Raw genomic sequence first — 19,052 nt, 5'->3', positions numbered from 1 at the left:
TGTACAAAAGTAAACAAAAATGTCATTGGTCGAATACTGAAACGCATTACGATTACATTCTTTGAGGATGAAGGAATTTTATGCAACCCGCGGTTTAGCCCAAGATATTAATATTACTTTAATTGGACATACAGCCATTGACATTAACAATAAAGATATGGAAAGCTTTTAAAAGTTAGCAAACCTATTTATCTTACTATTCTAAATTGCTTCACCATACATATAATTTCATCCTAGTCTGGGCTTACTCTAAACATGACATAATTCACATATACTGAGAGCAAATAAGAGCAGTGGTAATATTTTACTAAAGCTTCTAGTCTAAATCGTCTTTGTCTCTTTAAAAGATAGCATTGTTCTATTAAAGTGACACCAGTAATAGCTGGTATAAGTATAACTATAGTATAGTGATTCTATTCCACCTTGTAAATACTGTTGTGACCTACTTTGCCCTGTACCAGGAAATATATTTTAAACTTACATATAAAATGTAAGTATAGGAGAGAATACATACATACAAAAAAAAAAGGTTCTAAAATAGGCTTTTAACAGCGATGCCATTGAACTATTTTGAGTTCACCAAAATAACCATGCTTTTATCAAAAGAACCATGTTTTTCTTAGTGTAAAGAACATTTGAATAATCTAAAGACAATTTTTGTCCACTATAAAGAACTTTTGTGCATTGGAAAGTTTCCATGGATGTTAAAAGTTATTCACCATCAATGCTTATTGATAAAAAATAATGGGTCTTTATTTTTAAGACTATAAGAACGAATTGGATAGGAAAAGAAAGGTCAAAAGAAAAGAAAAGAAAAGAAAAGAAAATTCCTGGAGTGAGAGAGGTCATGTTTCGAGGTCTGCCCTTGAGCTGTTTAGGAAGTGTTAATGTGACGGCAGAAACCACTGCAGCAACACAAACACACACACACACACACACACACACACACACACACACACACACACACACAGCCACACGCAGGCCGATGGAGAGAAAGGAGAACCAGTGTGGGGTTAACGTCTGGCTCCGGCTCAGGGAAAATAAATTGCTTTAAATATGGAAGTGGACGTCGGAATGGTCCCTGCTAGAGTGGAGTGGGTTTGGGTAAACCAACAGTCTGTCGGCCGTAATTTATAGACAGCTATGATAAATACTATTTGTCCATGACAGTCACATGAAATAATAAACCTTGGCTCTGCTATAAACATTACCAAATCCTGACACTATTGATTTATAACGGCTAACACTGACATCAAACCAAACAAGTGACAGAAACAATGCCCGGGCTTTAGGCGCAGTTTGTCAACTATTAATACTGTCAGAGGGGGCTTTCGCTTTAGCTGGGAAAGCCTGTCGCCCAGTTGTCAGTCGACCATGCTGAGGAGGAGAGAGTGAGAGAGAGAGAGGGAGAATGTGCTGGAATTGTCAACAGGGCTCCTAGCGGCACGGCTGCATTAGCCCTAATTACCCCAACCGCACCCCCCACGACCGACCCCTCCTTCCCCTAAACGGCTCCTGCTCTGCCAGCCCCAACTTAAAATTGCATGTTAATTATGTAAATTATTAATTGGGCTGAGACTGCTGTTTATGGGATTTTGGACTTAATAACTGGATCAGCCCGCACCCCGAGTCTGACCTACGACAAGCCACGGCCAGCCAGTGAAAGTGACATTTTCCGAAACATTACCTCCTCTACGCACACACACACACACACCTCATCAGAAGGCTCATGGCGTGTAGAGGGAAGAGAGGGTATTATGCAGGTGGTGCTGTGTATTACCCTATTTGGCTAAATATGTGTTTCACAAATGTATTTTATGATTTTAATTCAGTCCAAATTGAACCTTAGTAAAAATGATAGAGTAAAACCCCTATTCGGACTGTAATTGCTTTACATGGGATTGTATTGCAGTCAGGAAATGTTGGTGTTTTCTCCCATAGCTTTCAAGAAAATGAAAGAAAATTAAGAAAACTGTAGCTAAAACCTACAGTTTAATAGCTAAAAGAGCTAAATTGCCCATTTGAATATGAAAACATGTATTACATACAGTTCTACATGGAAATATTATCATTTATAACTTTTATAACCATATAATAGTCATGTGAGTATACATGAGAATACATGAATTTTGACAGAACTGACATCAGAGATGACATGTAAAAAATGTCACAGGCGAAATGCAGTCGTTTCAATATGAATCCACATGATTGAGAATTTTGCATACAGGTCAAACATTTCCCCACACATATTTGAGTTTGAGTTTTTGTTCCCAAATTCTCCTCAGTGACCGACAGAAATGTAACTTTTTTAACTAAATATTGTAACTAAAGCTATGTTTTAAGTTATGCCACTTAAATCTACTTGAATTTAGATATTGTTACCAACTTTCTCAGTAAAAAATAAAATAAAATAAAGATTCTTGACAAAAAAGAAAACAAAATAAGGAGAGGCCGATCACGGACAACAATCGTTTTTTGTTTGATTTCAAGCGAGGGAGGGTCCGGGAGGGATAGAGGGAAAAGTGAGAGTGAAAGATAGAGGAAGATATTAGTGTCTCATTTCATGGCTGTCCAGGACTGTCCTAAGATCTGAATATACACACCTGTGACAGGCGGAGCTCGAACCTTGTCGAAACCTGTCATGAGAAACCAGCTGAATCCAGCACACACTCCATGAACCCTAGACGTTCACAGACACTCAAATTCAAACTTACCCCGAGCACATGCCCCCTGTACATCCCGACCCATTTGGCAGTGTCCGAGGCTTCTGTGACTGAATAACCCTGTAACTGACACCATCAGATAACTCCAGCCAGGAGCTCCGTTTCAGCAAACCAACCCACAACAAACAAATCATTACAGATCACCATGACCACATGGGCCTTGTAAGGAAAACCACATTTCAGAATGGAACTTTTAAAAGAACTTGTTTAAAAAGCATTCTGGCTTGTTCCTTTCCAAAATCGTACCGTGAAAACACTTTATGGGGAAAAACGAAACCTTTGCCATCATAAACCATTACTGTTAACACTCCAATAAAAAAGTTTAAAAAAAGTTGGAGTAAGGGAAATTCCAGAAGCGTTCATCACTGACACATACGCACAGTGCGTGAGTCATATATCACGGTCCGTCCTCACTAGCAGGGCTTAACTCGGCCGCTGCCAACATCTCGTCTGCGGCTCACCGGGCCCCTGAGACTTGAAGCAGGGCTTCCTGTACAGGGACTGGGGACTGGGGACTGGGGCTTGATTCAGTGCACAGACAGACATGCATGAGTGAGAAAGCACTACACAACACCCCCGGGCTCCAGCAAAGAATCTCTGCAGCCAAAAAGTCCCACATTAGGGGACTGTATAAATATTTTCTTTCAATTTTCTTGCTCTCGCCGTCTGTACGAAAATGCCTTAAGGTGTTTTACCCAGTGGAGAACCTGGATGTTGTTGGAGGTTATATGACCGCAACTGATTAGATAAACAAATAAACTTAATTATACATTAAAGCAATTTATCTGAAAAGTCAGTGTAAATATTATTTATTTATTTATTTTTATTTTTATAAACTCTTTACGTAATTGTGTGTTCCTTCAACTTCGGGCACTGTTATGTCCCAGGGGATGAGCTCAATTAAAACTAACACATTTAAACATTATTTTTGTTATATTAATGTCCTCCCTGGAAATTGCTTTCATACTTTCATCATTTATTTCTGCTACTTTTCAATTACTTTTATGTACCAATTTAGTTTTAACTACATCACAGACTTTCGATATTGAACTATGAAAGCCCATCCTAAAATATGAATTATTACGTTTAAAACTATTCTGATCTGAACAAAGAATTAAATACACCATTTCAATATGTATATGTCTGATTTTTATCAAATGTCCCCGACCCCAACCCCCCCACACCCCTCCCACAAAAAAAATCGTCACCTTGAGACATGTGATGTGTGAAGAATCAAGGTAAATTTTTATTGCAAGTGGAATATTTAAATTAATATAATTGTATTAATATTTTATCAAATGTAATTAGAATGTGTAATTTTTTAAACCTTTAAAACAAGTTATAATAATGTTAAATTGTGCACAATACATATAAAATTAATTAAATTAGCTTTAGCAAAACAAAGAAGTCGTCCATGCTATTAATACATCATTTGAGATGTGGTGAAAAGACACTGTGGTGGAAACGTTCATGGCGTTTCAGGAACAATTACAGAAATTACATAATTATACTGTGATGCATTAATGGCCACATTAAACTAGTGAGACTGTAAAAAGTGTTGTCAAAAAGTTTATTACTAAGTCCACAGGGCCAAAAGTACTTATTGTTGAAGAAACACCCAGTTGTGCATTTACTTCACAAATAAGTGGAATCATTTAGTTGTCGTAATTCGCCTAACTCTCCAGTTAACAGCTACTAAAGGTTTTGCTTTCAACATGACAACGCTAACATGTAATCCAAGCTCTTTTCTGAAAGCTGTGGTCATTTGCGCAAATGGTTTCTTCTTTCAGGAACAGTAGCAGAAAGAGAAAACGACCAGCATGCTAAAAGGAGCTGGGAAGTGCACATCGGTATGTAAAGGATCTCCCCGCAGTAGAAATGGTAAGACAGCATGAGGCAGAGTTGTGCAATGGCCCTTGACCATCATAAAAGGCAGCTGAAATTACATCCTTTGATTTATATACTAAGAAGACAAACTTCAAATAATTATAAATATAGACATGCAAACAGAGTACGAGCCACTTTCTCTGTCAAACACACAATATAGCGAGATAATCCGTACGTATACAGTATTCTATGCTGTAATAAAGCTTAGGTTGACCTCTAAAAGAAACCAACCAAACACGATGCTTGTGTGGTTTGTTTTAATTTCAGCTCAATTGTTAGGAAGGCATATTTAAATTATAGTTTGATTAGAGCTGAGCAGAAGGTACTGTAAATTCTGTTCTCCTTGAATGTTTGCTGCAATTCCTCTAAAATGGGAAATATTGATCAGTGTGATTTCCCTGGGCACCCAAAGAGTGGAGAGAGAGAGAGAGAGAGAGAGAGAGAGAGAGAGAGAGAGAGAGAGAGAGAGAGAGAGAGAGAGAGAGAGAGAGAGAGAGAGAGACCAACTTAAGACACCCAACACAACAAAATAAAGCAACAAAGCCTCAAGACATGGAAGGGCCATAAAAATGTGATGTTAAAAGCTTATTAAAGTTCAAGGTCATTGTTGAAATCAATAAATAAGATAATTGAAAAGATCATTACATGCATAGACACAACATACACTATCATATCCCGGATCACTCGATTTTACCTGCTATAAAAATACGCCTCCACAGGAAAAGATTGAGCATCAAGCTCGCAGACCGATAACGAAACCATACAAAAAGCTAATAAGAGTTTCACTGTCCTAAGTTCAAACAGGTCTGGCATGTCTACAAAAGAGCATATCATGTGCAGACACATCAGCCACAATGTGCATTTGATCAAAGAGGCTGATTCTCGTGGTGCCAATCAATACACTCAATCAGCTGTGTCTTGGATGCTAGTCTTGGCTGAACTTGAATAGAGAATTTTTTTTCGTTGTTTTTTTTCCCCTCCCTCCCAGACAGATGAGCTTGCATGAAAGGCATCAGCTTGACAAGTTCAGGTAAAGGATGGCCAGACAATTGCTTGGGAATCAGGCAGTTGTTGATTTTACATTATTAATTGGAGACGTGCAAGGCCATCGTGGCCCCCGGTGTCATGGGAACGGGTCATTATCATAGCACGACGCTAAGCGTATCACGCACATTGATTGACATACCGAAGGCTGAATAGATTGTAAGGAAGCACAATCGATGTGTATCAACCAATGGGAGTCTTTCTTAAAGTTGAAACATTTAACCCTTTGCTAAAGGTGCCGTCACATAAGCAAAATTTCAGCGAATTGTCTATTGTCAATAATGCATGAAGCACAGCTCACACTGAACACACTTTGATCAGAAGGATTCCTGCTGAAGTGACTGGATTTCGCCCACAAACATATTGGACAAATGGTAAACGAGACCGCACCTAGACTTATAAAACAGAAACACTAGGCCTAATGTCCTTGCATTAATACACTGAAATACAACAAAAGCAATTCATTGATTTTTGCACAGAGCCTCTAGGGAGGGGTCATAAGTATAAACTAAGTGTCCAACTACTCACTAACAGACACTAGTTGTAGATTTTTAGTGATGAATTAATTAGTATCCAAGCAATGCTGTGCTTTAGCTGTTATCCAGTTTAACTCTTTCAAAAAAGCCGTTTAAAGTGCCATCAATACAGCTATATATTTAGACAGATGTTTTTGGACTTGTGTTGTGTCTTGAGCTGGTTTTTGAGTGTCCTGCCATCAGCATTGAATTTGTAGGCAGGTGTGTTGAGTTCAAAAAGAATCCAACACTGAAAAACATGACCCCTGCAATCTGTTCCATTCTGTTCCAAACGGTTACATCAAATTGTTTTAGAACACAAGAATGTTTGTCTCATGTATATGCCCCCCAAGAAAACAAGTCTGCCAGGTCAGGTGAACCCGAAACCAGACTACTTATTCAGAGCTTTTCTTTAAGATCAATTTGTTGACTGGTCATTTAGGCAAAACAGCACATTTCCCTAAAATATGACCACCAGTGAAACATAATTACGCTTCCAGTAAAACCAACACTGAACAGCGAAACCAAAATAAACGTCATGAACATGCAGCATTTCTACTTTGAGAGACTTGTTACAAAACAGAACGGCCGGGGCACTGAGCAGCTGGCATCAGCCAAACACTTCTACTGAGACCAGTGCCAGTTTCCAATCGCCCTAAGCACCAACCCCGCGCCAAGCCTGTAAACAGCCTTTATCAGCAGTAATGGTGGCATAATCCCAGCTAAAGAGGAAGCGGCATATGGCCCAGGCTTTACAAATGCAATCCCAACAAAGTAACGGATCTCACAGAGGAGGGGTTAACAGTAATGACCATTTAAACAAAACTGTCGACACTTTATTTATTTATTATTTTAATTAATTTACTCAGTCTCATGTTGTTTCAAACCCAAAGGTGACCAAAAGTCTATAAAACTAACAATCTATATTCTAAGTCTTCTGATGCCAAACAACAGCTTAGTGTGAGGAACAGACTAAAATTGACAGCCATAGTCACTATTCACTTTTAATCTATAGAAAAGTGCAGCTTGGACATTTTGCTAAACTTCTATTTTTGTTTTCCACAGAAGAAAGTAAGTCTTATAGGTTTGGAAAGACATGAGGGTGAGGACATTTTATTTTTGGATAAACTCTTCCTTTAACCAGCAGAATTTGTAATAGTTTTATCAAGCTAAATCATATGAAAAGTTGACAGTATAAACATCACATGCTGACTAAAACTTTGCTTTGCGTTTCTCAATATCAACTGCCTCACTAAATCCAGCACAACAGAGGATTCAATCACTTTCTACTGCCTATGCACATTTGATTAAGATGTATCTTCAATAAGTCAGACTGACAGTAGTCTGCTCTGATGAGCGAAGCATTGCGCTGCTGAATCTATATCTGTATTGTCAGCTTTCTCTGGATCCCTCCTTCATTAAACCCATCAAGCTTTCCTTTTTGATCACAAGTCCAGGAAGATGGATCTTCAGCCGTGGGATGGCGGGCCCTTGCCAAGTCCTTTTCTAAACACCCCACCCCCCCGAGCACGTACCTTTATCCATTGATTTTTTTTTCTCAGCGACTGCCACCATTCATTGTTTGTGACATTCTACTGTCGACTCTTTAACACCTGTCAACCAAATCAATTTCATATTTTTTTGTCAACGTCTGGCTAGAGGATGGTTCCTATGTGAAAGGACTGATGTCTGATTTAAGAGGTTGATTTTCAGCAACAGTTTTAGTCTTGAGTTTAACGAGATTTGTAAAGTCAGCCAAACGTGTTGGTTTGAAAATACATAATGGAGCGGAAAATGTTTTCTAAAGCATTTCCAACTTTTCCAAGTCAGTCGCTTTGCCACAGCATGTGTCCTCGCCTCGGTTACACTCAGGTTAGTTAAGCAGAACAGTGACAGCACTGATCGTCCGATCTGACCTTGACATTTCCTGAGAAATTTCTTAAGCTAATATTTGATAAGGACATTAAGAGAGATGGGTAAAGCGATGAATATTCTTCATTCAGCACGCTCCGCCTGGAGACAGACTCTGAGGGGGGATATACAGGTCGCTCCCGGTACGTGCTGGTCACTCTTAGTTGTCAGGACTGATTTATTGCCTCCTAGCTGTTCAATTTCGCATTTCGTCCTCGTCATATCGCTGCCTCGTGATCATTCGCCGCTGACCCTTGTAGGGCAGCCCGGGAATATTGATAAAACAATTATCTGCTCGCCGTTCATTTGATTTTCCATTTCAATTACGGATTGGAGAAGGCAAAAAGAAAAAAGATTGCGCCATTGATTTTTTTCCTTCCTTCTTTTCCTTTGCCCCCTCTCTCTCTCTTTCTCTCTCTCTCTCTCTCTCTGATAGTGTTTTTTCCAGTGACATGACATGGGGCAGGGACATCATGTATGTAGTATTACGTTTTTTCACATTCGTAGTATTATGCTACTTTGCTTCAATACAGTCTGTATATAATATATTATAAATCCCACACACACACACACAAACACACACATGTAGTGTTTCCGTGTTTTATGGGGACTTTCCATAGACATAATGATTTTTATACTGTACAAACTGTATATTCTATTCCCTTACACTAACCCTACCCCTAAACCAACCCATCATAGAAAACTTTCTGCATTTTTCATTTTCAAAAAACATCACTTAGTATGATTTATAACCTGTTTTCCTCATGGGGACCAAAAAATGTCCCCACACGAACAAGGATTTCAGATATTGCCATCCTTATGGGGACATTTTGTCCCCATAATGTAGGGTTTACCAGGCCACACACACACACACACACACACACACACACACACAGTATAATATATTTGAAAGAAAGAAAGAAAGAAAGAAAGAAAGAAAGAAAGAAAGAAAGAAAGAAAGAAAGAAAGAAAGAAAGAAAGAAAGAAAGAAAGAAAGAAAGAAAGAAAGAAAGTGAATGAGAGAGAAACGCAACAACACACACAAAAAGGGAGACAGGGATGAGAGTAATTCCCTTCATATCATCCACAGCAGAGCTGCTCTAAGCACTCGTTCACCTCTCTCAATCACACGTCTCACATGAATGCAGACATGGTGTTACACAAAAGAGAGGGCAGCTTTAATCTCCTCATCTCTCAACCAATGTCTGCTGTGGGGAGATAAAGAGGAGGAGTGGCTATCCCTAAAGACAGGGGCAGATGTCTGCTATAGAGCCTGCACATGGCCTGACACCAGGAATGAGATCTCTACACTCACTCCAGACTCGGAGGCCTGTTTATGAGAGGTCTTAAGGAACACCAGCTCCACCACTGTAAGTCTAAATTGGGAAACACGCATAATTTCATCATGTGCGTTTACTTTGCTGTGGGACCAAAATAAGAATAATATAAGAAAGATAAAGGCTCTAGTTAGAACCAAAAATAGTCCTGTATAGTCTAAGCCAGTTAAAGAAGATATTTTGAAGAATGTCTGTAACCAGACAGTTGACAGTAGCTATTGACTTCCATAGTATTTATCTTTTCCTACTACAGAAGTCAATGGCTACCGTCAACTGTCTGGTTACTAGCATTCTTCACAATATTTTGTTTTCAGCAAAAGCTCATACAGGTTTGAAACAACTTCAGGGAGAGTAAATGATGACAGAATTTTCATTTTCGGGTGAACTATCCCGTTAAGAACTAGTATGACCAAGTATCATTTAGTTAAGGGTAATCATTCTTACTTTTCCCTATCAAATTAGACCAATATACATTTTAATGGAACTGACTTAAAACATTTATAAACAGACTTAAAGGAAAAAACGGGATGACTAACTTGTAAGACTAGTCAGCAATCAGCTCCTGATGCCACAGAAGAACCTTAATAAGTTCCTTAGGATAACTTTTTATTTTCTTGTTCTATAAATCAGGGGTTTTCAAAATCTCTAATGTGAATTAAAAAGTTAAAAAAACAAAAAAAACACTGTTCTACATCTAACATTGACAGTGGAGAATAATGATAAATTCCATCTTAATTTCAAGTAAATATTTCCAAGATAATATTGAGATAATATCATGCTTTGGCTTCAATACAGTAACAATCTAAAAGCCAATTAATCAACTTAGAAAAACTGCATGTTTTTCTCAAATAGAATTTGGGTCTTTATTCAAGAAAATTGATAGCAGACTTTATATTTTAGGAAGTTCTTTTGAAGAACCTATAATGAAACACCAACCATCTGGCCAACTCAAGAACTCCACAAACCGAAAAATTGTTCTTGACAAGGACAGGGATTCAGCTGAACCTGAAGTGCTGCAAATAACCACTAAAGCACATTCAACACTTCATTTAAGTGTGTGTGTGAGGTAAATCTCTTTGAAAGAAGTGATATGGCATCAGAGCTCAGTACATCAAAATCGAAGACATCAAGCCTCACATTGATTGGAATCACAGAATTGTTTGGATTCGAGCACTTTGAATCAAATCAAACACTGGCTTTTGAAACAGAGCAGTGGCGTCAGATGAAATTGGAGAAGTACTTTAGTACTTTGACTTTCATATAAATGGAGAGAGAGAGAGAGAAGGCCATGAGAAGTGAGTTCATTACAGTATAAGGCTCAATAGATTCTCTGTAAATGATTTGGAACATTGATAATGGGTTAAAGCCCAATGGGAATCATGCTCAAATAGCCCTGTGGGAGCCTGGGAAAATCTGCTTCAGCTGAAGTAGCCGGCTCCTCGCCAAAACCCTCATCCCAGGAGGAGCGGAGGGGCACGGTTTGAGTGTGTGAGAGAGAAAGACAGAGAGAGAGAGATCTGCAAATGCACAGAGAGAGCGTTTCACAAGGTGAACTCAAGAAAAGAGATAAAAGAAAACATCCTCACTCTAGGAACCTTCAGTCAAGACTGCTGTCCAGCTACGTGTTAAACATGATCAGAGGGATCCACATACTGGAGGCCAGGACTGATGATAATGCAATGGCTGGTGGTCAGTGATCCAGCACGGGCACTCCAACTGTACTCTCTTTCTCTTCCCACACACACACACACACACACACACACCCTCCTCTTGCCCTGCGCTCCAGTGCACACTAACACGTCTGGGGGAATTCACATGAATGACCTTAAGGAAGTTTGGCTTTGATCAAAGTTTAAGCTGGGTAGCACAGAAGATCAGCATGTCTCTTGGATGTACTGAAAAAAATGCTTTCTTAATCAGTATTTTTATCTTATTTTCCAGTAAAATACGTAAACATCCTTAAAACAAGACAAATATTCTTATAATTTATGACTTGCGTTTAAATAATCTTTAAGTACAGTTTTAACCCCTTTAGGGTATTTTTCAGATTTGAAGGATTATATTATATTATATTATAATACTTCAAACAAGAAAATAATAACTGTATTTTAATTTTATTTTTTAAATATACTAATAAAATAAATGAATATTTTAATAATATTATAAATATATTTAATTATGCAAATTAGAATACAAATAATATTAAATTAATTTATTTGTACACAATTTTGCTTCAAGTAAATTTACCTGGTTTAAGGTTTTTTTTTTTTTTTGCAAACAAGACAAGAATACTGATTAAGACACTGTTTTTTTTTTTTTTTTTTTTTTGCAGTGTGAAACACTTCTTCAAGATCTTTGGCAAAGAGAAACTCCCAGAACTGCACTTAAAGTTCCCCTCCAAAACAGGATTACCCACAGCAATTAGGCTAATGAACTAGACAATGTAACAAAGCATAAAGATCTGTCCTCTCCAGGCCTCTTCTCTGTTTCAATATGGCTGTTTTTGAAACACTTATCTTAGGACAAGACCGGGCCATTGCGCTGTTTATCCGGGCCGTAATGTTAAACATATGCCGAGTATTGAATATCATAGGGGCCATGGTGCTCAGTTTCAAAGCAGTCCTTCAAAGTGACATTTCATGTTGTCATACTCTCATGTTGGTGTTTTCCTTGATGATACAGGAAATGATTTCATAAATTTGCAGAGCACAATGGAGCACTTTGTCCGAGATGGCCTTCAGTAAAATAACACTTCCTACGTGGTTGCTGAGACACAGAGAGGACTCTTGTTTTAAAAATGAAGGAGAGATTGAAAAAGAGAGCGAGGGCCTGACGTCCATTTGTATGCCTGTGAGTTTGATTGTTCTCACGGCCCCCTCGAAACGTCCCATCTCCTCTACCCACACACACAAACACACTTCCCAGCTCCTGATTCAACTCTTCTGTTCTGCTCATGGCTGCCTTTTTCATTTAAACACATTATCGGGTCTCAAATTTCACTCCAATATCACCTCATCTCTCCATAGTACATTAACCCTTGCCAATTGCATTCCAAATGACCCCATTACAGTCTGCTTTCACACATTGCAGTAATTCTGTTCCATTCACGAAACACACACACACACACCGGTCCTCATTCCATGTTCCGCACCCCTGTTGAGGCGTATGGCCACTGACCACAGAAACACACACAAGCTAGGCATAGCAGGTGTCATGAGTGTAGACTCATGTGGGGAAGTTTAATGAACAATCAAAAGTGAAACAGCTTTCATATTCACAGTTGGAAACGTCAGTGTGCACCATCATCAGAAGTAGGAATGTGTTGGACTTTACAATGAATACTAGCCTCTTTAACATCTCTTTAAACCTCTCAGGCGCAGATGGGATGCTTGCTAACTATTGACAGACCTTCTGATTCACATTGCACACAAAAATGACAAGAGGTCACTCAAAACAACAATTTCTGTTCTGATTGGTTGGCTTTACAACGTTTCTAGAAATGAAGGTGCACAGGCTTTTATTATTCTGATAAGAGAGAAAAATTGTGTGTTTACATTTTAACAGGCTGCTACATCTTGTTTTCTAGTACAATGCTTGGCCATCCTTAAAAAAGGGGGCAACTTTATTTCAGAATTAAGATGTTGATTTTTTTTTGACAATTGTAGATGTTGACAAGCTGAACAACTACAGAGATGAACAAATCAAAATTTGTGCAATTTACAAAATCAAATCTCTGTAAATTACAGACCTTTCAAACTGTGCTTAACCTCAGATTGTCATCTTTTAAAACCCCACTTTAAAAGTGTCATTCAGTCGTTTTTGAACTAGCGTTACTATATTTGTTCTTTGTGTGCTTTAAGTACCGATATCACAATGGTGTTAGACGCTGTACTGCAATCTCTCAACATGGAAAACAAAGATCATCTTTGACTTGTATGTACAACACACTGAAACTAGTGAGTTTTAGAAAGCGGATTACACAATAATACATTTCCTTTCCTACAAACAAGTAGAAACTTGGACATCAGGATTGTCTGTGTATGCCGTACTGACTCATGTCTTTCTGTCTTCTTTTTTGGTTGTACATATTACTCAATCTTTGTCTCTGCTAGTTAAGTCATTGTAGGTGTGATCCATTGTCTATTTTTCATACTTCACGTCTCCAAACTAAATTGTTACCCTACTAACATGTCTACAGAGGCGGCAGCCAATGAGCATGAGGATTTTCTCATATGCATATCATATAATTTCATCATTACACCATACATAATTAAACCACTTTAATTTCAGCAACAAACAACCAATTATACACTGAACAGTGCTTTCCTCATCAAATATTTATGTGTTTTGCATATCTGACTCTGCAAATATGCAAAAAAGAACATTAACCCGTGGTTTACAGATGTATGGTGTGAAACCACGAAACCAGAATACCCAAATAAATTCCTAAACATGAGTTGAGAGTGTGAAACATGTTGACGCGGTTCTTGGTCACAATGTCTACCAGACTTTGGGCCAACAGTTGAAAGTCTGTCAGTGCTAGACAAACTCAAACCTAACCAAGTGTATTAACTAGATCAAAGAGCCCTAAACGAGGTAGCCAATCAGAGCGGCTTCTTCTCCACAGAGCCGCGTCTGACACAGCCGGGACGATGTCACAGGTACACCTCTCGCTCTTGATGCATTCAGATCGCACAGTGGACAAAAAATAGAAATCCTCAGACTTCCATTTGAATGATATTTTGAGCGTGAGAGCAGTGGAGGGTGGTGAGGGGACCTGGCATCTCCATACGCACCCTCACCTACAACGGCTCCCACCGGGGAGTGTGTGTCAGGAGCGCTCAACTCTCCCCGTATACACACTCGCGCACATACACGTGTGCGGATGGGTGGGGAAAGCGGACCTGACAGTGATGTATTGCAACTGGTTGCAGGTGTCGAAGAGAGGAGCGAGACTCGACCAGTCATGGGTGGGTGGGCGAGAGAGAGGGATGTGAACCGCAAGAGAGGGGGAGAGAGAGATGCTCTGTAGGGAATGGAACTGATACCCCCCGTTTACATGCTGACCCCCCCTTCACTTCTTCTGTCCTTCTCTCGCTTTCCATGCTGTCTGACTTTGACTCCTATTACTGCCTTTCTCTATTTCTATTTCTCAAATGCTCTATTCATTCAGAGGGGATTTTTTTACATCTATTGAGTTTCACTATTAAAACATGTTTAGTATTGACATCTCATTTCAACCCCACCCCCCACCTCAAAAAAAATGTTCAACTAACATTTGCTGTCTGTCTTCATAAGCCTCACCATCCTTTCATACAATGTAGAGTATAAAAACATTCAAAACACACTGATAAAAAATCATGAGTAATCTGTCTTTCTCTTCATCGTGTTTCCTTAAAGCAGTGTTCATGTGAGAAATCTCTACATATTTTTATATATATTCAAATGTATTTATATAACATGTATTTATTTGTATATGTGTTTAGAGGTAATGAATTATATTTCATTTTATTAATTAAGAAATGCCCAGGACCAAAACTGACAACAGACTAAGGCATATGGGTTTATGATCAACTTAAGAAATAACTGTATACAAACGTCCCAATATATTATATAGTAACTATTATTTATTTATAATATATATATATATATATTATATATAGTTCATTATATATATATATATATATATTTATATATATAATAACTTTTTTTTACATATATTAAATATATGATTTTCAGAGTAAAATTAACATTCATTGTCTACCTTCTAATGCCTCACCAATCGTGCATAATATGTGCGATATATAAACACGTTAGCGACAATTGTACACACGCTCACACAAAAAATCAAGAGCAATCTACATCTCTCTCTTCCCTTCGTTTATTAAAGAGCCGTTCATGTAAGATCTCTTATGTGAGGCATTTCGTTTTTATTGTGGAATACGGAGGTGTTTTTGTTGCGAAGCTCTAACTGATCCTGCGGGATTTGATTCCAGCAGGCTTTTCCCCTCTGCCTTTCAACACCAAACTTAGCACTCCAATCAAACCCGACCACGAGGGACCCCCACCCCACCTCGATTACTCCCATCCCAGCCGCGCTTCCATTGATCGCGGGGGAGATCTATCCTGAAGCGCGTGCTACACAGTGCCAAGAACAAAGGCCTCTTCGCCGCCTCCTACACTCCTGAGAACTCCATCTTCTTTCGTCTCTCTTTTCGAACAAAGGACTGGAAGATCTATGCAGCTAAAAGGTTAATCAGAGTCTTCCGATGTTCACAGTTCAGTCTCTCTGGAGTGTCGACTCTTTGATAAACTCTGTCAGTTGTGTGTCTCAGTCCACAGTGTTTAATTTTGATTTTTAAAATGCATATAGGCTGTATCTGTACTGTCAGTGGCTGATGCTTTGTTGTTGTGATGACGGTATTACAGAATGTGGATATTAAAGAGCTTAAATTTCGATTGAGTTAACAGTTTTGTGCTTGATGTGTCAGATTGCGTCTATGAATATAAACAGATTCAACACTGTGTGTATGTGTCAAGTTTTACCTGCATTGTGATGACCAAATGTCCCAACATGTCCCTAGTAAAACCCAAAATCACATACACTGTGAGAAAACGCAAAAAGGTCATTAGCCAAGTATTAAAACAACAAAAGTCCATAGAAAGTCTCCATCACGATAGAAAAAATGAATGTGAAAGAGAGAGTATCAGACTTGTCCCCTGGCTTTGAAGAAATATTATCTGAAAATGTCTCAAAATTGAATTTAATTAGGGAACGTGGTTGATTACGAGAATGTGCATAAGTCACGTGACCTCTAATCATTCCAGCTATTGGTGGACCACCAAGACACAAGAGCTAATTATATCAGAGAAAATGTGTAATTCTTCCTGGTGAGGCTTAAAAATAACCACGCTATAAATACAAGGCATTAATTTAATCAGAGGCTAATTCACTTCTGACAGAGAGTAAATTCCACTATTTTCTGTGAGGCTTTCTGAAATTGCCATCATTTTTAATTAATTCTTAATTAAAATATATTACACCACAGCTTCTACCCATCTCTCTTGATATTGTAACATAATCAATTCAGAACCATTTACATATCATTAATTAAAAGCTTTCCCCTCTCATCCTTAAAATCATAATGAGGCTCTATTTCTCATTAAGATGGCATACGAGCAAAATAACAATGCTACAGAGAATGTAAGACACGCAGAGGAAGGTCCGTCGTCACGAGTTCCAAATCCTTCTACTGTTTCTCTTTTGTCAATAAATGACAGAGCAAGATTTCAAGATAGCTTAATAATGTGTGTGGCTGAGTCGAGGAGCCAGCATTTTCAACTTGTGTGTTTAGCTTCTTCTTAACAGTAAAAACTGGGAGCTGATTTAATATTTTGATAAACAAACTTTAATATGTATAGACATAGCTGTAATTACTGTTAAAATGTGCAGCCAAAAACATATATTAATTACAAATATGTAGAAATAAAATAATATATATATATATATATATATATATATATATATATATATATATATATATATATATATACATACATACATATATATATACACATATTTGTGTAAACACAAACTTTTATGTTAGATTTGAATAATCGATTTGACAGCACTTAAATATATATCCCTGACCAAACATTACAGTAAGTCAGTAAGCTGACATTATGTATATTTGGGAGCCTTTTCATTAATAAACTATAAGAGATTTAGAAATAAACATAGAAATTGGCAACAAAAGTCTGCAAAAAAAGAGAGAAAATATAGTTAAATGTAACTCAACTAATTAATAATGTATAATTAATTGATTAATAATTAAATAAAGAAATAAAAATTACAAATAAAAAAGTAGCAAATACAAAAAAGTGAAGAAAAAAAAAACAACTCTCATGACAGCAGTTGTCCAGTGGCACCAAAAGTGACATCAGCAGCATGTTGACAAGCAGCGGTGCAAACTGCGTGATGTCACATCCTCTCCCAGTCATGTCTCGCGACATGCATTGCTCTTTTCTTGCGTTCCTAATATCAAGCATTGATGAGTGCTGTGGTGTAACGGATCAGCCATATCCATGTTTTCTATCATCCCTCTGTCTTTCCGTCTCCCTCCCTCTCTCTGCCATAGGTGTCCCGGAGTTGGCTGTCAGGGTGGCACATTTTGAGTCCTCTGCCCGTCAGATTAAAATCGCAGAAGCTGGCGTTTGGACTTAGTGACAGCAATTTATTTGAATGTTTTGTCAGCGTGGTGCTGCATTATATGAAGGCCACGCGCACGCCAATATGACACGTCTACCCCCTGCCCATAAGTATGCAGACAAACACACACACACACACACACACACACACACACACACAGACACACACATATATGCACCAAATATAATAACACGTAGATATTGACACTCTCATCCACACAGACTCAGTTTGCCTCATTTTAATGAAGAATAATAACACCTAAAGGGATAAGATGCAAGTGAGATGCAAATAAGCATGTTTCTGTTTATAATTGGATTCCTGTGAAATGTGGTGACACATTCCAGAAGTTTAAAACAATTAAAGCTTAAAACTATTGATGCATCTTGGGAAATCGTGAAAGTTGTTATACTTATGTATTACCTACATATGGTGTTGGCATAAAAAAAAATACCAAATGCAAAACAGCGAAGACAATTCTATTTGCACTTCACTGAAAGGGTGCTAACAGGTTATTAGCGCAGATTCATATACCTGTAAAAGCGTTTTCACGTCTTACTTCAGACAGCCGTAAACATAACAGAAAAAGTCTAGTGTAAACGCCTGTGTGTTGGCAAGCATCTGGGTGAGTCTTGTTAGGGCAGTGTTTATGCTGAAACACACAGTCAGACGTAGTTAGCAGCTGTTTCAGGCATTTAGAAGATCGCCTCTTCTATTACTCTGTAACACTTCCAACACGCAGCCCTCGCTCAGCACTAGACACACCAATTACAACGTAAACTCCTGCTCTACACACTTAACCACCGCAAGCGCGTGCAAACACCCAAAACACGAAACCGCAAACCAGCACGCCTTTATTTTCCAGAGCGCCGAACTTTTCCCTTTCTAAACATACATACTACTTAAGCGTGTATATGTACACACTTAGAAAGAGTCCACTTGACAGTGCACGAGTACCGGCAGGAGGAATGATTTATTCATCTGAAAACACAAGCACATTAACGAGTCTCTAAGCACGACTCAAACTAGGTCTGTGTAATCCTAGATGTGAAAGGCTCCTTGGCCACAAGCCATCTGGATTTGAATGTATTACCTATATCAACATACACACTCACACACATAGCCAAAATAATAATGCATATTAATGGATGAATACACAAAATGTAAAGTGACTTTCTACATTTCTTAACTGAAGCTACAGCAGCAGACAAGCATCCCTGTTTTAAATCAGATAGCATCTCTGGAAATCTTTGTCCGGTACTAAACAAAACAAGAAAAGTGACAGTTTGCTTAACACTAGACTGTCAGCAACTCCGCGGGATGTTATTTACATAGGGCGCCGACAAGGAACGCTCGTTCTCTAATTTAGGACACATTTTCTGTGGGACTGAGAGAAAATTTACACATAGTTATACTACCGTTCAAAAGT

General features: G+C 38.3%; 1 protein-coding gene across 16 annotated transcripts in view; it reads right to left on the bottom strand.

Annotated features, from left to right (window-relative positions):
* Nucleotides 1–19,052, bottom strand: part of pbx3b (pre-B-cell leukemia homeobox 3b) — a 96,876-nt gene that overhangs the window by 53,114 nt on the left and 24,710 nt on the right. Inside the window, exon 1 of one of the 16 annotated variants that reach the window (XM_077222853.1) lies at nucleotides 2,715–2,844. The exons of the other annotated variants lie outside the window; for them this stretch is intronic. Coding sequence (XP_077078968.1) covers nucleotides 2,715–2,799 — 85 coding nt within the window. The 5' untranslated portion in view covers nucleotides 2,800–2,844. Of the gene's footprint in view, nucleotides 1–2,714; nucleotides 2,845–19,052 lie in introns of those variants that run through there. 16 annotated transcript variants of the gene reach the window in all.

The sequence above is a fragment of the Siphateles boraxobius genome, unplaced genomic scaffold, assembly GCF_051911475.1.
Source record: "Siphateles boraxobius isolate OS27281-9 unplaced genomic scaffold, OSU_SipBor_1 9, whole genome shotgun sequence".
Lineage (NCBI taxonomy): Eukaryota > Metazoa > Chordata > Actinopteri > Cypriniformes > Leuciscidae > Siphateles > Siphateles boraxobius.
The sequence above is the reverse complement of the archived record's forward strand: the minus strand, read 5'-3'. Positions and strand labels throughout refer to the sequence as shown.